At 44.9% G+C, this 24,658-nt stretch overlaps 1 protein-coding gene across 1 annotated transcript in view; it reads left to right on the forward strand.

The window, feature by feature from the left end:
* EFCAB10 (EF-hand calcium binding domain 10) overlaps positions 1-24,658 on the forward strand; it is a 75,589-nt gene that overhangs the window by 14,357 nt on the left and 36,574 nt on the right. Inside the window, exon 2 of the mRNA XM_069230107.1 lies at positions 2,725-2,889. Within this exon, the coding sequence (XP_069086208.1) occupies positions 2,725-2,889 (165 nt within the window). The remainder of the gene's footprint in view (positions 1-2,724; positions 2,890-24,658) is intronic.

The raw sequence follows: 24,658 nt of genomic DNA on the forward strand, positions 1-24,658 counted from the left end.
GTATCCGTTGCCAAACCATGTGTGCTACCTGGGTATCTGGCCATGAGATCTCTTATAATGTTGGAGGCATTGCTAATTACTTGTATGTTCATGGAATGTGTACTTTTACAGTTCCAATAAACATACTCTGTGGCCGATGGTGGACAGATAGCTACATGTGTCCCATTGATGGCGCCTATTACATGTGGGAATTGGGCAATCTGGTAGAAATAGAATTTTGTCTGTAATAATTCCTGTGGGGTGTTGGGGAATCTTATGTGCTGTTGAATTTTGCTCAGCATGGCATTGAGGAATACATTGAAAAAGTGTGAGAGAGCACTCAGTGAGGCCCCTCCAGCTGCTGCTATGACCCCTTGATAGCTCCCTGAGGCTAATAGGTGTAGGGAGCATAATAACTGCACATGGGTGGTTATGCGATTGGTCCTGTGTGTGTTTCGCTGCAGTAGGGGTTGTAGATCAGCTATCAGGTCAAGTATCATGGCAGAGCTTAACCTGTACTTATCATATATCACCTCCTCTGATCAAAAAGGGTAATGCGCACTCTAAAAATGTGCTCCTGTCTCCTCCTTCCTCTCCTCAAACCTGCCAGGATCCTCATCCTCCTCGCCATGACGTAGAGTGCAGCTATTGTGGAAAAGAGGTTGAGTCATTCTGGGCGTCTTTATATAGGTTGCACCCATTTACCACCTGATTTCACTTCATGGTAAACTGCACATGCAAAAGGCCATTCTGCGAAAATGCGCAATTTGCGATTTGTTGATGCATTGCGAGACGGAATTTGCGACGAATCGCAATTTCATGGCGCTATTTGCAATTCACAGAATGCGACCCGCAAATTCATGTCGCAGTTGCAAGGAATCGTTATTTTAGCGATTCTTTATATTTGCACTGCGAATGCCTTTCATACATCGTGAAAGGCGATTTTTGCATTCGCAATCGGTGGAATTTACTGATTCGCACCATTTGCGAATGCAAAATCCTTTGATACATCAAGCCCTAAGTGTCCAGCTTTGTTTGACAGTGCTCTATTATCTAGTATTGGAGTGTTTTTGCACGGTTGCGATATCCGCGCTCATCTGCGTGGACTGAGGACTGTTTTCCTGCATCAGCCTTCATGTCATCTCCATCTCTTTATTTCTAGTATTCTTTCGTTTCATGCCAGCAAGGGTTTCCCATACAGTGCAGTGTAGCTGCCGCTGGCTGTGAGGTGATGAGTTGAACGTGGAGAAGCCTGAAGTGAAGGTAACCTAGAAACACTGGACACTACAACATCAGCTGTGTTTCTATAGTGGCTTCACTTCAGGCTGTCTTAGTAGCAATGTGAGTTGTTAAACCTTGTTTGTATAGTTGTAGTACAACAGCATGAATCTTCATACTAGCATTTTAGACTTTGCAGTGCGCACACAGACTCGCGTCTTTATATAAATAATTTGTCATGCGTGCCTGCATTTAATTCACTGTTCAAAGGCTTCTGAATATATTATGCACCCTGAACAGGGTAAATATGTGAGTTTCTAAGCTTACCAACAGTAATCTCAACCCAAAGACCAACCCCAGGCCGTGTGTGATTCTCAAGAACAGGAAAAGGTCATCCAATGGATTTCACTTTATCGCACTGCATAAACTCAGTGCATGGATTGTCTTTCATTAAGACACTGACCAGAGCCGTACCACGATTTAAGGAAGATCCCAAAAGCCTGTCATAGGCAGGACCACTGAAGAAGTGCGATTTTTGCAGCTCGATCGTTTTCTGCATAACTGTGGATTTTCCACATATGCCACATAATCCATCATCTGTTGCATAATATGCAGATTTTAACAAAAAAATTGTTTCTACCTCAAGTTACCAAAAATGTAGATGTACATGTGCTATGTATTGCTTCACAGTGAAAGGCACTTTGCAAAGGTTGACTGGTCACCTGTCTGTTGCTGTGACTTGCGTTTAGGTGTTAAATAGGTAGTAATGGGGTGAAAGCTTTGTCAAGACATAGATAACGTGTTAACATGGCTAAATAATTAAGTAATACTATAACAAATATGTGTCACATTACACCACATAATTTGCCTTTTCTTGACGCATAATTTAGTTCACTCTACCACATAATTTTACGCCCCTCCACTGCATAATCGCAGCGGCCCTGGTTACAGGCGTCCCTAGAGAGACCACAGCATTAACAAAGATGGTGTCCAGCAGGTGTTGTTAAAGAATCTCTTATGATTTACGTTGGGTTTCAGTTCTGAGAAAAGGATTTCACACCACAGGCAGCATTTGAAGCCTTAAGTTTTCCTGCATCAGAAGGGTCTGTCACAAAGAAGAAACCAAAGAAATTAGATACATCTCCATACATATGGCACAATAAATACCCTGCATAGACAGAGGCACGGTGATCCATGGACCCCGGGGCTTCTTGGTGCTCAGATGCAACGAGGTGCCCCGTTGTTGGCATGCTGTACTTCTCACTTGCATGCATTTTTGCAGTACTCAGATATGCACCCGTGGTCATCAGAGTCTTTTGGTTGTCTTGTGTCCAAGGAGGTCTGGATTATGAACCTGACTTTTCCGTGTTCGCATTCTCTGCAAATGTAATAGATATTGTATCAATGCTTTACTGTGTACCTTTCGGCCATCAATGGCTGTTCGATCTGGTGCTTCATTTGATGTCAACGCAACCTGTGTTATGGGTCTAATTGTAAGTTAAAATATATATTTTTATTTTCTTGCAGAAAGGCCAAGAGAGTTTTTGATTGACCAGCTTGAGAAACTGAAAATTGCACGACTCACTGACATGGACTACCCTTGTCTTTTTGATGAAACCAATCTGGATTCCGTCTTTGGGATTTTAGACCCGATGGGACAGGGCTTCATAACGAAAGCACAGTATCAAGAAGGTACCAAGCTTGTGTTGTAATGCTACGTTTTTTGTGAAGTAAAGTTTCAGTTTACAGACTTTTTTTAACTTAAGCCTTGCAGTGATGGCATACTTTTCAGTAGGGGCGCACTCTAACCATATTTTAAAATGTAGCACTAACAGGTCATATACTTGAAATTGTTATCGTTCAGCCACCTCACTTGTTTTGGGCTGACAGGATGTAGTGAACACAGAGCAAGACACTCGGCCTCTGAATAAGAGTATACAGACACATTGAACACTCCTGCAGGCAGTGGGTGCTGCGTGTAGCACACACAGGACATGGCCAGAGGCTGTGCTCTGTGCAACCTACATCAGTGACAGCCGGCAGGTTTAGGAGGGAGAGGGCGGGCGGGACACACACACACACACACACTCATTCTTTCACACACAGACACGCATGCACGCACATCCATTAACAACACTCATACCATTCAAACATGCACGCACGCACCAAACATTCATTTTAAAACATCACACACACTCATTCTTTCACACATGCACGCATGCACATCCATTAACAACATTCATACCATTCAAACATGCACGCACGCACCAAACATTCAGTTTCAAACATCACACAAATACACACACACACTTACCTTTGGCCTCCAGGTCCCAGGAGGGTTGGGACTGGTCAGCCAATGAGGGAAGGCAGCAGTCCCAGTCTCGTCACAGAGTGGGATGGGGTCAGTGAGACTGCTGACCCCACCCCACTCTGTGACGAAGTGTCACTGATTGACACTCGCCCTGGGCACTTCAGGGCTTAAACTGAAGCGCCCAGGGAGAGTGTCAATTGGTGATGCTTTCCTCGTCACCCAGGGGAGGGCCTGGAGGCACCTTTGCTGGGCTGAGGAGGTCACGCCCATAGGAGCTGTGATCTCCTCAGCCCAGCAAAGTTCAGCTCAGACAGCCAGGAGTGTGCGCAAATCGCGCATGTCTGCTCCTGGCTGCCTGACCTGAACATGGAGAGCGTCTGTCAGGCTGACCTTTGTTCAGCCTGACAGACACTCTTCATGGGGGGCAAAAGGTGGGGGGGGCGTGGCCCCTCCACCCTAAAGGACGGGCCGCCACTGACCTACATAGAGGGCTTGAGGCACATAAAGCATGGCCTGCCTCGTCAATTTCATGGGTTATGCCATTTGTGATGTCATCTATTGTGCCAAGGCACACCACTGCTTATCTTCCTTGATGGCAAGGGCCAGAAGACCGATTTGTGCTGTACTGCCCTCTTGTAGTCTGTGTCCTTTTCGGTACATGGCGGGATACCCATTAATAAGGCCCAAATATGCTGTTACGGTCATGCACTGCTTACTATGTGACTCCAGTTGTTTTCTATGCATTAAAGATATGTATATAGCACGGTCCTAGAGCCATCGACAGTGGAGCACCTCACAATACACAAGAGCTACATAGATATATGGAGACATCTAAATAACAGATAACTCAGAATAAAGTTAGTCTTTGAGGTAGGTTTTGAATAGAAAACTTTTCTCATATTTTCTGGAAGGAAATCAAATTGGGGTTAATTCTGAGGGCCAAGATCGATATGTTCCACAGTCTTAGTGCTTGACATGACAAAACTCGATTCAGTCTTTTGAATCTTAGTTTTTTTGTTTTAGTTCTTTAAGTAGATTTAACTTACACCTGGCTTTTTTTTCATCCTATGGTTTCGATTTTCTTGAATTGCTTTGTGGGACGAAGGGTAGTCACTGTGTGAGTAATGCACGCCATCCATTTTGAAGTGAATTCTTGCTGTAAGGGGAGGTTCTTCATAAAAGTAGTTAATTCAATCTGATTTCTTGGTGATTTTGATAGGACAGGCATCGGGAGGATGCCTTTGTGAGGGGCTAGAGGCTGCCTTTGGGGAGTCAGCTTGCATTGCATTGATACCATCTATATGGGAAAGAACCAGGTCTTGAACAACAGTTCTAAAGTTCAGGTAAGGAATAGATTGTTTGAGCTTTCTGAGGAGCTGAACTTGGAATGATGTGGCTTCCAAGATGAACAGGATGATTGCTTGCTGCCATCGCCCTGCACTGGGTGACCATAGTTTCCTCAGCCAGCACCCCACCCCTAGGAGCTTAGTAGGCCAACCCTCAACTTCCCATGGCACATTTTCTTCTGCTCCTCTGGACAGGGAATCCAAGAGGCTGGACCATCTTGGGAAGAAGATGTTTTCTTCCAGCAGCCTGGCAATGAGGTCGGTGAATGCCTCATGCTTATTGGGCTATTTCTTGCACACTTTATGGGATACAGTTGCACAAGTGCTGCCACAGGTCCCGGAGGAGGCCCGAGCCGTCATCTCCCAAGCTTGAAAGATGGGAGAGATGCAACGAAGTTCACCATTTGGTGTGCCCTTGATACGACTGACTCACTGGGCAGAGTGGTTACGTCAACAGTGGCCTTACGGCGCCACACTTCGCTGAGAACATCTAGCTTTCCAGGGATGTCCCTGCAAACCTCATGGACATGCCCTTCGATGGGACTTGCTTGTTTGGCAAGAAGGCAGACTCGGAGCGAGAGTGCTTTAAGAACTCTCGGGCTACGGCCAAGTCCTTGGTCCTCTTGGCAACACTTTGTCCACCGTCTGCCTTTTACCCCTTTTGTGGCCATGGAAGTGGCGTAGCACTGTGCCAGTCCTATGCCAGCCACTTCCTGCGTAAGCTCCCCAGTCTATGCGAGGATGTGGGCCGGTGTCTTCAAACGTAGAGGGTCTGGAAGCCAGAAATTGTCTGGCACACAGCCCCTGGCAGCTGCAGCCTCAAAGCCCTCCCAGTTTGGTTCTGCAGGACCATGCTTGCGCAGTTGGAGGGAGAATTCAACATCATGTCCTCCACTGACAGTCCCATTACATCAGAAGCTTGGCTACTGCAGGTCATTTAGAAGGGCTATGCCCTGCCTTTACAATCCTTTCCTCCCCCAATACTGCCAACATTTGAACGGCTGGCGGAAGATCATTTGTTTCTGCTCGGAGAAGAAGATACAACTTCTTGGGAGCCATAGAAAGGGAGCCATAGAAAGAGTCCCGATATGAGAAGTAGGCAGTAGTTGTTAATCCGGCTACTTTGTGAGACCCAAAAAGAACAAAGGTCTTTGCCCTATTCTAGACCTACAGACCGTAAGTCTCTTTCTAAAAAAGGAGACGTTCAAGATGCTCACGTTGGCTCAGGTCTTGTCTGCCTTTGACCTATAAGACTGATTGGTAGCCCAGGACTTACAGGATGTGCATTTTCATATTCTCATCCTGTCAGCCCACAGGCATTACCTGTGGTTCAAGGTAGGCCACAAGCACTTTCAGTTCACTGTGCTGCCATTTGGCCTTACCAGTGCCCCTTGGGTGTTCACCAAGGTGATGGTGGTGGTCACAGTCCATTTGTTCAGGCCAGGGGTTTCGGTCTTCCCCTACCTCAAGGACTGGCTGTTGAAGGCGGGCTCGCTCCACGCTGTTGTGTCACACCTCCAGACTACGGCGAACCTACATTTGCTGGAGTTAACTATAAACATGCCGAAATCACACCTGACTACCTCTCAGATGCTGTCTTTCATAGGAGCTGTTCTGGACACAGTGCACTTTTGGGCTTTTCTTCCTGAGAAATGAGTCCAGGACATTCAGGTTATGATACCGATGTTTCAGCCTCTATGTTGGGTTTCAGTGAGACTGAGTCTGAGGCTGCTGGGCCACGTACCCTCCTGCATCCTGCTGGTAAATCATGCCAGATGGCATATGCGTTCTCTGCAGTGGGACCTGAAGTTCCAGTGGGCACAGCATCAGGGAAATCTCTCTGACATAGTCCAGTTCTCTGAAGGAGCTAAGAAAGACCTGCAGTGGTGGATTATGAACCGAAATTGGGTGGAAGGCAGACACCTCTCCTATCCCCAACCAGACCTCACACAGATGCGTCTCTTCTGATATGGGGCGGCCATCTGGAAGAGTAGAAGACCAGAGGACTCTGGTCTCCAGCGGAATCTGGGCTCTCTGTCAACCTGTTGGAGCCCGGGGCGATCCGACTACCATTAAAACCATTTCTTCCTTCTGTCAAAGGGACGTTAGGGCAGGTGTTGATGGACAACACTACCACCATGTAGTACCGCAACAAGCATGGTAGGATGGGGTAATTGACACTTTGTCAAGAGGCTCTGCGTCTCTGGACATGGCTGGAACAGCAGGGCATAACCATGGTGGCTCAACACCTGGTAGGTTGCCTGGATGCCAGGGTGGACAAACTCAGCCAACAATGCCTAGTAGATCATGAGTGGTGTCTCCACTTGGAGGTGGTGCAAGGACTCTTTCAGCAGTGGGGAGAACCTTGGTTAGATCTGTTCACCTCAGAAGAGAATGCACAATATCAGCAGGATTACGTGTTGGAGTTTCCAAGGCGGCAATCGTTTGGCGATGCTTTTTGCTCAAGTGGAGTCCAGGCCTGCTGTACGCCTTTCCATCCCTATTGCTTCTAACCAGAGTTCTCAAGAAAATCAAGAACGGATGGGCCAAACTAATCCTTGTGGTTCAGGACTGGGCCCAGAGAGTTTGGTATCCTGAGCTTCTGAGAATGAGCATCAATCCTTCGATCAGGCTGCCCCTTCAGGAGAATTTTCCAGAAGGGGAGGGTTCCCTATCCGAACCTATCAGCTCTCCACCTTCATGTGTGGAGATTGACAGGGCACAGCTGACAGTCTTCAATCTTCCTCCCGCAGTCTGTAATGTTATTTTAGCAGACAGGCGTTACTCCACAAATACACCTGCCGTTGGCAAAGATTTGTAAAATATTGTACAGAAAAGTCTTTAAATCCTCTTTCTGCTTCTCTCTTTGATGTTCATTTCATTCTGTCCCTTGCCCAGCAGGGCTCTGTTCTGGGCAGGGGCACTCTTAAGGGCTATCTGTCTGCTTTATCCACTTTTCTGCTGCAGCCTGTCCACCCTCAGGGCTCCTCTTTAAGCCCGACGCTATTTAATGTGTACGTGGCACCACTGGCAGAGCTGGTTCGTTCTTTTGGCTTTTTTCCCACTTCATATGCTGATGACACTCAAATCATTATCCCTATTGATAAAGATCTTGAAGAAGTGGCTATTCGTTTCAACGCCTGTATGACAGCAGTCAATCACTGGATGAAGTCCAACTGGTTGAAACTCAACTGTGAAAAAACTGAGATTCTGTGCTTTGGAATTGAAAGGGTTCATTGGTCCTCTAGCTTGTGGCCTGAAGAGTGTGGGACGCTTCCTGTTCCACGGTCTACCTCAAGAAATTTGGGAGTAGTATTTGATGAGCAATTGTCATTCAAACCTCAGGTCAATCTGACAATCAAGTCCTGTCTGTGGACTATGAAGAAATAAAAATAAATACTTCCTTTTATTCCACAGACCTGCAGAGCTACCGTCATTTTGGCCCTAGTCATTTCCAGATTGGCATGGGCAGTGCAGGGGCCACCTAACAGGGCCCCGGCCAGCTTTTTACTGTCTGCATAGCAGACAGTGAAAAGCGCGACGGGTGCAACTGCACCCGTCGCACGGCCGCAACACAGCCGGCTCCATTAGGAGCCGGCTCCTTTGTTGAGGCCTCATTTCCGCTGGGCCGGCGGGAATGTCGGAATGGGGGCCGCGTGAGATGCGGCCGCATGGCGGTTTCCGCCTGGCGGGCGGCTGCAGCCACCCGCCAAGGTCGGAATTACCCCCTATATCTAGCTGCAGATTTCTTATACCACCCATGCCTCCCCACTCTACTGACTAATTTGCTAAGGTCAGGGTGATCCCTTTTCAGGGCCCTAGATTTGACACACAGTTGTCGGTTTGCTTCATGGCTTTGGCTCCTGGCGTAGAAAGTAGTGAAGAAAGTAACTGATGTCCATGCGCCTGGGTGGTGCCTATATAGGTGACTGCAACATCACATTCATCGCCGCCGATGCCACTCGGACCCGAACAGAGCAACCCAGGGGTATTGCTCAAGCAAAAGTTTCCAGATCCAGCCTGACGTCTGGGAAAGTCAAAGATAAGGAATCAGCAGCTAGATATAGGGGGTCATTCTAACATTGGCAGGCGGCGGAGGCCGCCCGCCAATGTTCCCCCGTCAAAACACCGCTCCGCGGTCACAAGACCGCTGAGGGTATTTTGAGATTTGCCCTGGGCTGGCGGGCGGCCGCCAAAAGGCCGCCCGCCAGCCCAGGGCAAATCTACCTTCCCACGAGGACGCCGGCTCCGAATGGAGCCGGCGTAGTGGGAAGGTGCGACGGGTGCAGTTGCACCCGTCGCGTATTTCAGTGTCTGCTTTGCAGACACTGAAATACACAGTGGGGCCCTCTTACGGGGGCCCCTGCAGTGCCCATGCCATGGGCATGGGCACTGTAGGGGCCCCCAGGGGCCCCGCGGCACCCCCTACCGCCATCCTGTTCCTGGCAGGAGTCCCGTCAGGAACAGGATGGCGGTAAGGGGTGTCAGAATCCCCATGGCGGCGGAGCGCGCTCCGCCGCCATGGAGGATTCTGCAGGGCAGCGGGAAACCGGCGGGAGACCGCCGGTTTCCCTCATCTGACCGCGGCCGAACCGCCGCGGTCAGAATGCCCTGCGGGGCACCGCCGGTCTGTCGGCGGTGCTCCCGCCGACCCTGGCCCCCATAGTCTCTACCAGATAATGCGCTACCGAAAGTAAGTAACTTGATCATTAAGGATCAAACTAAAAACACAGGAGCCACAACCAGGTTCAATCACAGAACTGCTCCCCAGCCCCTCTAATTTCTAATGACTTATTTAGAGAAAATTAAACCACTGAGATACATTGCAAGTGGACTTTTCCCAAGCACTATTGCACAATAGAAAACCCAGTGACCCCCTTTTATTAGTATGCAGTGAAAAGTTACATTACGGCAGCCCTGGCCTGTAGGATTAAAGAACTATGGGCCAATTGTAGCAAAGGGTTTTTCACATTCTGTGTCAATGGGAAAATGTGTTCCTACATATGGCCCTATGTGCTAAGCAATGCAATAAGCACATAACATAAAAACATAAGCAAAAGAAAAAGAATTGACCTGTTCTATTCCTCCCCCCATCCTCGTTTCCACAACGCAATGTGTAATAATACAGAGTCCAATGCAGCATGTAGAGTGATTGACACATATACTGCTACTGGACCCCTGCATGCATTCAGAACTTCCTAATTTCTGTACCTATGAAGTGATATGGTTGACAGACTGGTGTCAGGGCGATTCCCCTATAGTCAGCCCATCTTTGCCATCATTTAGGGTGTTTCTGGGGACATCCCGTTCCTTATATACCGCTATCTCCATTCCTATGTAATGATCCATTCCTCTTTTCCAAACCGTCAAAGGGAGGGGGCGCTGCTTTCCACTCGTCTTTGGTGAGCGTCAGGCCCAAACGCAGAAAAAGTAATTTATATCTATTACCTCCCACATCTTCCATGAGGTGAAGGAGGGCTACATTTGGTTTTCGTGGCAGCCCCCAGAACAGGACTTCACCCAAGCAGCACAACTCAGTGAACCTCTTGAAAGCACAAGGGGAAGAAAGAAAAGTGGAGAGAAAAAAGAACAACAGACAGCATATTTAGACTTCTACCACCTCCACCCCAGAGAAGTACCACCCCATATCCACATCATCTAAGAAACCACAATCGACTGCTTCCCCAACAGGACATTTCCAGCACAACCACAATTGTACCTGTATTTTGCTTCAGATATGAGTGCAGATTATTTATTGAACGGAGCAAGGTTGTCTTCTCACTGTCACCTATTTTTCATTTGTGGACACAACAGATGATTTCTTCTGTTGGCGTTTAGTTACGTCTCCTCAGAGCACCAATAAAGACTTCCTTTCCCTTGTCCTCTTTCTTCTTCCCGTCAAGGCAATTCCCACCAGAGCAGTCCCAAAGCAGCAATATAGGCAACAGTCAAATGGATCAGCAGCCACAGACTAGCCACCATTTCATCGCCCTGACAGGCACGCCTAGGTCACTCAAGCACAAAGCCCCAGTGGCATCACCCACAAAAACAGGGATAGGTGTACAAGTGGGGGCTTTTCAGGTGCTTCAAGAGAGCGCTGCCGTCTTTGATCATGGTCAGCACTACCCCTCATTGATTGTGTTTTTTGAAGTAGTTAACTTTAATGATAAGCATTAGTATATTTTTTGGTTCTTTGAGAGCTCGTAATGACTTGAAATTCTGTAGGTTTCTACTGCTGTTGTCTTATTTTCTAGTTGGTCTTTTACTAGGAGGGAGCGCCATAGTGTAGTTGAGTGCAGTCGTTTTTTTCTCTGAATTACTTTTCTGTTTTTGTGCAAGCTTGTCGTTGTTGTTTAGAGTGATGCTTAAGCAGTACTAGGAAAGATCTTCGGATTGAGGCCTGATTGGGGATGTTACCAGAGGTCTGAGTTCTTGAGAGAACTAGTGAGTGGAGATGTCTCTTAGTGGTTTTGTTGTAAAATTTGTTAGCCTAGTTTGGGTTTTGTTATTGTTTTAAAGTTCCTGCATAGTTGATTGCAATAGGGCACAGTGATCTGTCCAGTCGAATTTGATTGTTTTATCCAAGTTGATGAGATTACAGGGTGATATAAGCTACAGGATCTTTTCCTGGCTGTGCCTCTACATGGGGCCTAGTTATGAGAGATTCTATGGTAAACAGATTTCATTTCAAAGATGGAGGGTTTGTGTTGGTATTCCACAAGTTTGTTGATTGAACTAAGATATTTTTCATTATTATAATACAGAAACCACAAGTACGTTGGCATGTTTTAGGAAACAGGCATTATGAGCTAGTGTATGTGACATAGATGCAGATTATTTGATTTTATTTGATTTGACAGTATTTGAGAAAAATGCAAAGTAGTGGAATGATGGAGGACCAATAGTTTTGCAAACCTACTGTGTCTTTCATGATCATTAGGCCTCCTCCTTTTCTGTGAGGTTTGAGCTTGTGAATGTAGCCATCTCGAAGAAAGACGTTGAATGATGGCATAGATATGGGGGAGAGCCAGGTTTCCATAATGAATAGTAAATCCAGACCGTGGGATGTAATAGTGTCAGCAATTTCGTCAGCATCTGCTTGAGCTGATCACACTTTGAAAAACATGCATAAAGTGTTATAAGTGAGGATGTTTTTAATTTGGGTTAGGTAGTCTGAATGAATGTCTTGGCAAGTTTTTAAAGTTTTAAAAATGAATATTCCGCTATGTGGGTGAAAAATAAAGCGGTAGGTGAAACTGTAAAGTGACCCTATTTGGGAATCAGCAGGAAGGAATAAGGTGTGATCCACAGGGGTTAACTGGGGGAAGTGGAAGAGGTACACAATTCTAGATGATGCAGTAAGAAGACAAAATTTTGAAAACCTTTCAATACGTCAATCTTATTTTGGTGATAATTGAGCCTTAAGTGGATGAAAAGCAAGGATGGATCAGAGGGAAAGGAATTTGTATTGTATTCAGGGGTGTGGAATGCCTTTAGCCCGACACCCAGGGTATCTTGTTTGGGGTCAAGGAAAACAAGTTTTCATGTTTATTTTGTCCTTTGGACAAGTATGCCCAACCCATTGCAGCACAAACCCTTTGGCTGCCAGTTTACAGTACATTATGGATCAGGCAAGGGCATTGTCTGCAGTTAAGAAATATTTGTGCCCGTATGTTAATGTTATTCAAACTTGAATTTATGATTCATTAATGCAAAGCCAGTATTATTAGTGTGTGCACTCTAAGGAAATGTAAGTGTTGACTGCACTACTGACTGTGGTTCCAGTCTAAAAATGAGTACACACGTTTGCAAAGTTTAACAATATAAAGATATCTATTATGCTCCCAGAATTCTCTCTGACTACATGCAAATGTTTACAGAAGCTTGAAATCAAGATTGATGATTCTTTTCTTTCAAAACAAAAAATTCCCCCAAAAAGCGACTGGGGAAAAAACTGTTTTGCTAAACTACTGTGAAACTTTAAGTGCTATTTCTTTTTTAATAAAATGTGTTGATGCATGCAAGTATTTCCACTAATATTCATAATGGAAAATCAGTGTAAACGGTATCAACAAGACTATAGGAAACATGAAAATAAATGAGCATTGGCAAACCCAGTAAGTCGACATTGGTGGTCAGCCTTTTGGTTTTGTGAATGCGTGTCTTGTTATGGCATGGTTTTTGTAAAATTTTATTTTTGTGAGAGCTGCTGGGACCTAATCATTATAATAGACATTGTCAAAAAGCAAAACTATTTTTGGGACTCAAAAAGCACACTTTCCATAGTAGTTCCTGGCACTGAACAAAATTACTTTGTGTGCTGAGATGCTTCTTGTAAAAGAGCAGAAAGCTGTCACTCATAGTGAAGCCTGCAAGTAGACGGAGGGATAGAAATTTAATAAAAACAAAAGGTCTTTGTTAATGACAGATCTGATTAGACCCAGTTCTTAAAGAAAGCCACAAAACTACACCCATAGCATGTGTCCTTGCATTAGTGCAGATTTACGCCTGTCATGAATTCACAAGAATTTACATACATAGTCCAGGAAATTGTACTCCTAGAAAATATTTATGAACTGCATTTTAGCATGTGTAGATTTGCTCATGCGGAAATCTATTGAGCATTTACAAGTTGACTTTTTTCCCCAACCCTGGAGGAAGTTTTTCCTTCTGTCCTTGTCAAGAGTAAGTTTCCAGTCTTTCTCAGTATGAAAAAGATTAGAGAAGAACTGGTGAAAACCCCTAAAACATGCAAGTTAGGTTTGCCTGGACTCAAAAGGGCATTCCAACCCTGGATCAATTGCTTTCTGCTACTTCCAGCACCAGTATGTATATCATTAGAAAGGTGGCAAAATAAGGGAATTGTTAGTATTCAAACCCTACTACAGTATGAGCCCTAGCATAATCGGAGAGGCTATTATCAAAGCTATATAATGAAATAGCTGCCATAATTGTTTGCCGCACTACATGCTACCATAGGGACAAGTAGATTTATGAAGCAACCTGGCTCATGGACAAGTAGATATTTTATTAAATTCCACACCTCTGTTGTATTACAATATTTATATAGTACACTGAAACACTTGCCTACATGGGTAGCATGCAACATGTTGTACGATGTGTGGTTACAAGTGTGTTCCTTTTGCTTTGATCCTATGTGGGAAGTGTTTTCATGTCATGCGTGAGGACCACCGATGGGCAGTTATTCTGTTATGGGATACCATGCTTAGGAGTACGATGGATAAAGAAGTGTGAAAGACAGACGTGAAGTTTATGGGTTTCAGTAAGCTGATATCTTTGAGCATTTCTGCAGCTCACTTTATGATATTTCTTATGTTCATAGTCCACTTAGCTGGTTACTACACGGGGTAATTCATTCTGAGGTATTTTGTTCAAAAGTTTATGGTCCTGAGCAATTTGATGATTAGTGATAATGGCCCTCATTATGAGTCTGGCAGTCTTGAGACCGCCAGACTCATTGTGGCGGTCGGACCGCCGTGGTCGTGGCAGTCCGAACGCCACATTACGACTGTGGTAGAGCTGCCACGGTCAGACCGCCGACCCTGTGTTGTAATCCAACAGGACAGCACTGCAAGCAGCGCTGCCCTCCAGATTATGAGTCTTCATACTGCCAGCCTTTTCGTGGCGGTTCCACCGCCATAGAAAGGCTGGTGGACTAGGGGTGTCAGGGGCCCCCTATGCACAGCCCTGTCGCACATTCCACTGCCGAATTACGGGCAGTGGAATACGCGACAGGGGCTGCTGCCCCTGCCGCACTGCCACATTGCCGGCAGCTCGATTACGAGCCGGCTACAATGTTAATGCTCTGTCTACCGCAGGGCCTGCGGGCGGAAACGCTGTTTATACCCGCTGGCCCTGTGGTGAACTCCAAATGGGGCCAGCGGTGTTTGGACCGCACAGGCGGTCTCACAGCAGTTTGATTTTGGTGGGTGGCCTCTGCCACCCATCGAACTAATAATGATGGCCAATTTGTTGAATTAATGAGCAATTGTTTTAAATTCAGAGATGTGGCAGAGATGACTATCTTGTAAGAACTAACCTCATGAGCCCTGATCATCCATAGCAACGGTATTTTTGCCATGCTTTAAAATCACTGAAGGGTACCGAAGGCTGTTGGGGATTATGAGACAGATGTTGGTGGATGAACTGCACACAACTTTGGATATTTACATGTTGCTTAGGAAACATGGAGATAGCAGCGGCTGCCTGGAGGCACGAGGTCCAAGGGGAGCCCTATCGAGCTGACTCCATGTGAGAATTTTGTGAGGAAACAACTGTTGCACCAATTGAGTTGTTGCTGTGTGCGGGACAGAGTCGGCGACACCTGTATGTCAGGAGAGGGCTGCCATGAACTTAGCCATGTGTCATGCTATGTGAATTATGCTGTAGCCTGTTCGTGGGAGTGAGGTAATGACTCTGTACTCCAGGTGGGGCCTCCGGAGAAAGGGTGTTGTGCGGAAAGGGGCCCTTAACCCTGTGCTATAGCAGAGCAGTAACCGCATATGCCAGGAGGGGCTGCCCAAGAAAGACTGCACTGCGGAAAGGGGGCATAGCCCTGTGTGATAACACAGCAGTGACCCTATATGCCATGAGGGGCTGCTATAGAGAGTATCACCTTGCTGATCAGCTAAAGCCCGTGGACTGTGAGTTGCGGTGACCCCATATACCAGACTGGGTTACCAGGAGCATCAAAGATTGCGACTTGTCCTGCCCCTCTTGAGAAACTAGGATGCCATGGGTGTACCGATGCCCCGTCACCCAGACGAGGGACCCAAGACAAGACCATTGTAGCAACTCCACACTGCCCCCCCAACAGGAGCCGAACAAACAACCCACAGGACTGGCGGGCGAAAGCCTTCAGTTGCTTTAGGAGCACGACCGCGAGTGAGAGATTCTGCAGGCACGGACGGTGCGCACTCAGTAACTCCAAACACTTCACATCTGCCGGTGCAATTAAGATTGGTTTTGGGCCTGTCAGCACTATGGGAACATGCTGCTGGTAGCACTAAGGTGCTAGAACACTATTGACTTTCACTGAGAGTCATAGTGACTCCTAAGACTCGAACTTGGTAGAAGGGCATACCCTGGCTTTTACCAATAGTGAATAGGGAATAACCACTATCACCAACGTGAGGAGAGAGTGGTACAGCGAATCACCATTGAAATACCAGATCCCCCGATCTTAAGGGGCATCGTGTATTTATCTGTGAATGCCTGTCTTTCCTTTGTGTGGGTAGTGGTAGAAATAAAATACTTGTCTTTTTTCATAAAAGTGAGTATTAGGCTAGACAATGATTTATTGCTGTTGCTGCTGCGTGCATTTTGAGTTGGGAGCCCATGTTCAGTAATCTATATTCACACCTCCCGCTCAAGGGAGCCTTCGACTGCATGGACCATGCAATCCTAAGAGTCAATTTCAGAAGTAAGATTTGGCCCAGTTACTCAGGATCCATAGTATGTTGGGCCTAGGGACATCACGACTAAAAAGCCCAAACCCAACAGTTGAGCAGAGTAAGCTCTGCATGCTGTATGGTCCTCTGATAGGAGTTCAGACACTTACAGAGAGATATGCAGGCTAGAAATGGAAGTTTTTCAGTAACCTAATAAAATACATTATTATACTCAAATCCTTGAAAGCAATGCTCCAGTAGTAACAAGCTCAAGAACACAGCAATACCAATACCCATGCCTCATCAGGCCTACATCTGTTTGCAAGGCAAGCTCTACTTTTTTAGGAATCCAAAAAGGTGTATCTGCCCTCGTTTCACGACAGCTAAAGGAGGATCCTTGTTGACAGAATATCTGCTGTTGTGCAAAGCAGACATAAAAACAAACTTTGCTGGATTTCTCTCAGAATGCTGCTTTAAGTGGGAGCCTTGGAGTGCTCAGACCATGCAACCCTGAGAGTCAAGTGCGGAAGTGGTACATGACCCAGTTACTCAGGATCCATAGTAAGATGAGCCCAGGGTCATCAGGCGTAAAAGGCTTCAACCCCCAAATAAGCAAACAACCTGAGACTCCATGTATGGTTATCAACATATGGATGTAGTGGAGTGGGACTCTGTTTTTCCTTTCCCGGGGTGCAGTGGCAGGTTTACATAGCCAGGATGTCTAACATAAAACCTTAGCTACATCTGGGGGGGGGGGGGTTAGTAACCTGGCTTAAATGTGGGAAATCCAAATGTTTATCTCATGCTTTGGTTTTTCTTCATACCGTGGGTCAGCTTCTATGGAACTGAAAGATGGTTGGGGGGAGTGGGGCAGGGAGGGCAGTGCAAATGTAGACCCCTTCCTCACACCATCAGGGAGGTTACTCCGAGAGAAGATATGATTCGGGATGAATAAATCTCTTCAGGCTAGGCTCTATATATGTAAGGGGACTCATCTCACCAAAGAAATGACTCGCTTTATCTAAAACATCAAGCTTCAGATATTGTGTTTCCACAGGAAACATATTTGAGAGAAAGAGACCAAAGCAGAATGAAGCATGAGGATTACTCTACCCAGAGTTTTCCATCATTTACATCTAAAACAGTGGGACTGGCCAGGTTGATCAAGTTAATACTGTGCTACAGCATGTCTCAGTGAAAAGAGACCCAGGCGTCAGATACGTTTTAGCCGAGTTTGATCGCATGGCCACTAAACTTCAACTGTCTGATATTTATGCACCCAAAACAGGGCAAGATTCCAACATTACTTGATGTTCTGTAGGCCGTAAGTGTGAGAAAGTGGGGTGATTTGTGGAGATTTTAATGTATAATGGACTTCTACAAAGCACAACGTACACCTCAAGGTGTATTATCAGTATATAAAACTGAGACTATAACAACAAGGGATTGTGCATCAAGAATCAGTGGGTAAAATCAAAATGTAATTTGCTTTGGGATGCAGCCAGTAAAGCAAAGAGCATAGTTATGAAACTACAAAAGAAATGCTACAGTGCTAAGCATAAGGCTGACAGGATGTTTGCCTTGCAATTGAAGGTTTGACAAAATAAATCCCATAAATATGAGAAATCCAAATTGACAAGGCCAGGTTATAATAGATGAAAGTGGAAATCTGAAGCACAAAAACAGACTCTCTAGTCAGGTACTGCCCATCCACCCCTGTTTATGGGGATTATTAATTATTTAAGTAGTCTGCAGTGGGCCTTAACCTCCATATTAAATGTGAAATCAGAGTGCTCAGGTTGTTAGAAAAACTGACAGGTACATATGGTGGAAAACAAAAATAAGAATTTTGGTAAAATAGACACTTTGATCAAATTGATTTGGCGACTCATGAAGTAGGTAGGTGCTTCCATTTTTCAAAATGCACCCTGGTTCGTTGAAAGGCAGTGAAATAATTATATTCAAAACACCATTCTAGACTTGCAGTGAGTGTGTGGTGGAGATAATGAGCAGAATGCATTACCCTAAGCTTTTCTGAGTGTACACTTCAACTTAGTTTTCTGTTTTTCTGGTTGCAAATTTGCATCCTGATGTTGAGCCAAAATAATCAGCCTTTTGTTTGATTACGATAATGGCTGGGTTATCTTGAAAGAAAAAGTGGTGACATGAGCGTCACCAGCAATTAAGGCTAGTGAATTTAAATTCCTTATCAATAGAAGAAAAATAATCAGTGTTCTAATATTTGGTTCCATATAATGTTCATATAATGCTGATGAGAGAGGGCAACCATGTCTGGTACCCCGTTAGATGAAAATCATTTGTTACAATTGATGTGAATGGAGTCCTTTGGTGAATTATCTAACTGATTAATTGAACTGATGTAAGTGTTAGTCCATGTTACACCTCCCATCAGAGTTCCTAGTAGACCCAGTCAAAGGCATTTTCTGCTTCCAGCAGTATTTTAACTAATGAGTCTTGAGAAGTTGCTGCAAGATTGATCAGGCCCACTGTAAGATTAGCATAGGAAGTGATACGTTTTCTGGTATAAAACCATGTTGTATGTCAGATGTTAGGCGGTGGCTGGATTCAGCCTGGTGGCTAAAATATTATCAGTTATTTTGGAGTCTGAATTTAAAAGAGACAAGGGTCATTACGATCAAAGGGCCACATGTACAAAGATCCGGTTTTGCGACTTGCAAACTGTGAGTCTTAGCGACTCGAGTCGCCACACCGGATGTACAACAATGTACTTAACACTGTTTGCGATTCCCAGTGGGGTCGCAAATTACCTACCTCATGAATATTCGTGAGGTAGGTCGCAATTTGCAACCCCATTGGGAATGGCCACCCTCACAGGGATGATAGCCTGCTGGAGACAGCAGACCACCATGTCTGTGACTGCATTTACATAAAGCAGGTTTTTCTTTTTTTATGCAGCCCGTTTTCTTAAAGGAAAACGAGATGCATTACAAAACCAAAAATGAAAAGTTGTATTTTTATTTTTCAGAGCAGGCAGTGGTCCGTGGGACCACTGCCTGCTCTGAAAAAATATTTTTGCTGCCATTCACAAAGGGGAAGGGGTCCCATGGAGACCCCTTCCCATTTGCGAATGGGTTTGCTAACTGCGATCGTTTTGCCAATCATACATACCATTTGGATTCAGTATTAGGATGGGATGCCCTTGTCACGCCCCTTCCTAATACCGAATCGCAAAACCCAAACTGCGATTCGGTAACAAGTTACCTAACCGCAGTTTGGGCTTTGTACATCCCAAAAAGCATTTTTCAAGTCGCAAACGGCCCGATTCTGCGAATCGGCCCCTTTGCGACTTGAAAAATGCTTCGTACATCTGGCCCTAAATTGGTTGTTAATAAGTCATTCAGTCCTTGTTTTTCTTCAAGACAATGTTATTGTGAATATGATTGTCAAATCTATTTTCTTTAAGAGTTTCTAGATGAATAGGGGCCAATTCTTCAATAATAATTTATAGATCTCTGAAGGTATTTTATGTGGACCAGCGGCTTTACCAGAGGGTAGCTGTGTTATAGAAGACTTAACCTCATCTAGGGTTAAGTCAGCATCCAAAATAAAGTTACCTTCTTCATCGACAGTTAAAAGATTAATGCTGTTAAGAAAATCGTACATCTTTTGAAGGTTAACATATTTGAAAACTTTCAGTATTTTGTTATGTCATGAGTAATATTACTTGATTCATTTATCATTGCTGTGATGTTCTATTAATGCCGTTTCCTCACAAATTCAACTAGCTTGTCTGACTTTTTGCCTGTCTGATAAGTTAAATTTTTTGAGAAAGAGTAGATTTGCTTGTTTTGCACCAGTGGATTTCTTTGATACATACTCTTGAGCACTGATAGCAAGATATAAACAGTCACATCCTGTTGATGCTTTTAATGGCTGTACTATATGTGCGCCCATTGAAGTATCTAATTCACTTATTATTATTTCCTCTTCTACCTGATTAGCCTTAGAAATTTGGATTGAAAATGATTGTGTAATGTCACATATGTAGGCTTTCATTGTATATCAAACAGCTAGATATGGAGCTGTACCCATATTCTAATAAATTTAGATATATCCTTCCTGAGATAATTTTTGAAATTCTCCCTTTCTAGAAGATAGTGTGGGAAATTTCAGTTATTTCTTAGCAAAGTTAATGTACTGTGATTCCAGCATAAGAGAATTACTGGGTGATCAGACTGTAGCAAATGAGGAATCTCGTTGTTTTCATTGCTTTTAACTAAGCTAATTAAAAAAAAGATTGATTTGCGAGATTTTGAGTAAATTGTCGATTATCTTGTAATGAGGTTGTCACGCCACCAAATATTGATGATCCCAATAGAATCTATAAGGGTGCTATTACCATGCCCAGAGCTTTATATAAGTTCTATGTTAGCAGTATTGAATGTGTCCAATCGGATATCCAGGATACTGTTAAAATCTCCACAGATGATAAGATAACTGGGCCAGATCCATTTAGAAACTCCATGAAGTTTCATAAAGAATAGACTGTTGGGGGCGTATAATGCGAAAAGAGTGATGCTATTTTCCCCTGCAAAAGTGATTTAAGGTATTGTCAGCCACCCATTCTGATTGCCTTTGGCAGAAATCACGTAATAGAGGCTAATAAAGATTATGATTAATACTCTTTAATTCTAGCAGTAGCTAAAGAGCTCGTAGCTTAGTAAAAACTGGGTAAAGCACACCCTTTTACATGTTCATCAAGAAGACATTTCTCAGTCTACTGGAGGTATGAAATATCAGGGTTAGGGGGGGGGGCTTGCCACACTTCAGAAAATAGCCATGCCCTTTTATGATCCTTTCCTATTCCATTGGCATCTCAGCACAGTATTCAAACCATTATATGTAAGAAAAAAAGTTTATAACCAACATTCTGCAAATTTTATTTGATAGCCTTACTGATTCTTGGAGTGTTGTTGTTGTTCCTGGGTTCCAAAATGCGTTCAATATATTTTAAAAGCTGTTGTCTCTTGTCCATTGTAACCTTTGGGAAAACATTATGGCCATTGCAAGTGATAGAATTTCTAATGCCCACAATTCCAAAAAGTTTGTTTCTCATTGGAAAGTCCATCAAATTAATAAGCATAGCTCTTGACCCAACAGATGTTTTGATGCTTCTAAGACTTATCCAATGTACTTGCTAAATCACCTTGGAAAGTACCAAGCCTTTAAATCGGGAAACGCAGTGGTTAGTAGGTTAACTATGAAGTTATGAGAGCTAGATGTTTCTGCTTTTTCAATGCCAAAGATCTTGAGGTTGTTGCAACACAGCAGACTTTCAAAGTCTTCTAGTTTGCTGGGACACTTTGTAAATTCATTGAGAATGTTTCTGAAAGCACAATGGCTTCAAAATAAAGATTTTCAGTTTCAGAGACTTTCTTCATTTCCTGATATCCTGGAGTTAATGTTAGTGGTTGGTTGCTCTGTTTGGGCTAGTGCATAAGTAAAAGTAAGGTTAGCTGTGAATAGCTTTTCAAAACCCATTTTAGAATCTTTTTTTGTATATTGATTTGCTCTATCACAAGCAGACTTTACTACAGAAATGCCCTGTACATCGGAATCCCAACCTATGTTCTACGCCGACTACAAACCACCCATAGCGCTGCCGCCAGGCTCATCTTGAACATCCCACAAAATAACTACACCTCAACAGTCTACACTGACTCCCAGTCGAGGAAAGATGTAAGTTCAAGCTACTCACCCACGCCTATAAAGCACTCCACAACACCGGTCCAGCTTACCTCAGTGCTCGCCTCAACTTCTGTCAACTCATCAGACTCCTTCAATCTGCATCCCTGGCAAGAGCACACCTCCCTCGCATCAAGAAGACCAAAAGCGGAGGACGCTCCATCTCATACCTTGCAGCCATGATCTGGAACGACCTCCTGCAACAACTCAGAACCTCCTTCACCTTCATGAACTTATAAAGAAACCTCAAGAGACATGGCTCTTCCAGGCCTAACAGGCATAGGGGGTCATTCTGACCCCGGCGGTCATGGACCGCCGGGGCCAGGGTTGGAGGGAGCACCGCCAACAGGCTGGCGGTGCTCCACAGGGTATTCTGACTGCAGCGGTTCAGCCGCGGCCAGAAAGGGAAAACCGGCGGTCTCCCGCCGGTTTTCCGCTGCCCTGGGAATCCCCCATGGCGGCGCAGCTTCCTGCGCCGCCATGGGGGATTCTGACACCCCATACCGCCATCCTGTTCCTGGCGGTTCGCCCGCCAGGATGGCGGTATGAGGTGTCGTGGGGCCCCTGGGGGCCCCTGCAGTGCCCATGCCAATGGCATGGGCACTGCAGGGGCCCCCGTAAGAGGGCCCCACATTGTATTTCAGTGTCTGCATTGCAGACACTGAAATACGCGACGGGTGCCACTGCACCCGTCGCACCTTCCCACTCCGCCGGCTCAATTCTGAGCCGGCGTCCTCGTGGGAAGGCTCTTTTGCACTGGGCTGGCGGGCGGCCTTTTGGCGGCCGCCCGCCAGCCCAGTGCAAAAGCCAGAATCACCGCAGCGGTCTTATGACTGCGGAGCGGTGTTCTGGAGGGGGGAACTCTGGCGGGCGGCCTCCGCCGCCCGTCAGGGTTAGAATCACCCCCATAATCTCCTCCCCCTCCTGTCCCCCCCTCAGGCCTGCCTACCCTCACAGGTGATTAGCCAGTCCAAACTGAGGAAGTATTATGTGCAAAATAACAATGGCTGCGGCCCGAGTCATCACAAGTGGCTGAGATTAATTCAAGCATTCCATCCATCAATTTTTTGTATACATCTGTCCTGCTGTAAGCAAGAGTATCAGCATGTATTATGGCTGCGGCAGAAACCGATTTATTTTTTCTTTTACTTTTACTTTTAGAATTCTCAGCAGGACCCTTTAAATTCTTAAGACATCAAGCAGTAGATTTGTCCTGGTAGTAAACAGTGAGGCAGAAACTAAGCTTGCATATCAGTGTAATCATGAATTAATCTCACTTGAGTATTACCAATCACTTCCTAGTCCTGCTACATCTTCTCCTCACCTATGTTTTCCAGAGAAGATGGCTTAGTTCCAGTAGGAAATTTGTCAAGAAAGTAATTAGATGTTATTTCTGCTGAAATGGCCTAATTGACTTAATTGGCTGGAGCCTAGCAGTTTATATCTGTTGGAACGTCTAGATGCATCGTTTGAGACTTGTCCCTGCTTGTGCTCTAAGGGTTTCTCCGTTTCTGTCCCATTAAGATGGTCATTCATCCCCCTGTCCTTCTTCGCCCAGGAAACATAATTTCCAAGTGCGTTACTGCAGCTATCGTTGAGACAGCAAGAATTTGATGTGAAGTGTCAGTTCCGACAGGGAGCAGCCTCTCCTTGTTCCATCCCATGCTGATCAGGTTGAACTCAGACCATTTGATTCCTACTTCCTCCTGCTTTCATCAGACACTCTTGGTCTCGGCAGCCAGGGTCGGTGAAGTTGCTGACATTAGCGCTGCAGTTGCTGCTGCTATACCTGCATCTCACTTGTGATGGATTCTTGTCTGAAGAACAACATCTATGAGAGTGGAGCACTGTGAAAAGTCCACATTAGTGTGACCATGGTATGGGTTCATGCCAAGCACCTGTAGTTCTATCGGGCAAGCATACCCATGGTCATCATCATCAAGTATCTTTATTGGGCACAAGTCAATGTAGCCATAAAAGCACTTTATAAGTTGCTCCTATATAATGAATAAGAACACTTCAAAACATGAATTAAGATAAAATACCACTAAAATAAGGTAAAAGTCAAAAACATTAGATTAAAGCGGCGCAACAAATTAAAAGCAGAGACCAAAGCTACATGTCTTATTCAGGTCTGTCCCCCAATTGACAAGATATTTTGAGTGCTTTGTATGTTTTAACTGCATAAGATAGAAAAGATGCTAAAGTGTAGCAGGTCTTTAGATGATTCATTTCCATCAGGAAATTGTAAGCTACTTTATACAAAGATAGACCTCCACTTAGGAAGAGTGGTCCTAAATACTTTTTCCTGCCATCAGGATAAAACTTACAGAAAATGGTGACATGTAAGGAGGATTGCGTAGATGCATTGTCACAGTGGCATTTGATGTCATTATGAGCCCACTTTGATGGAGCGCTCCACAAATACACAGAAGATAAGATTATTTTTTCATTTCCAAAGTAGGACGACCTCTGGCTCATAAAAAATGATGTATATACGAAAAAGTGAACATACATATACTGTGGTAAGATGCAGGCCATACTTAAAGCCTGATATTTGGATTGTTGTACTCCCTGTAACTTACATTACCTCCTGTCCCTCCCTCGACTTCCTTATAACCAATGAGGCTTCCTGCCTCCCCCTAGACCCTCCCTTCCCCTTTTAA

This window comes from Pleurodeles waltl, chromosome 4_1, assembly GCF_031143425.1.
Source record: "Pleurodeles waltl isolate 20211129_DDA chromosome 4_1, aPleWal1.hap1.20221129, whole genome shotgun sequence".
Classification (NCBI taxonomy): domain Eukaryota; kingdom Metazoa; phylum Chordata; class Amphibia; order Caudata; family Salamandridae; genus Pleurodeles; species Pleurodeles waltl.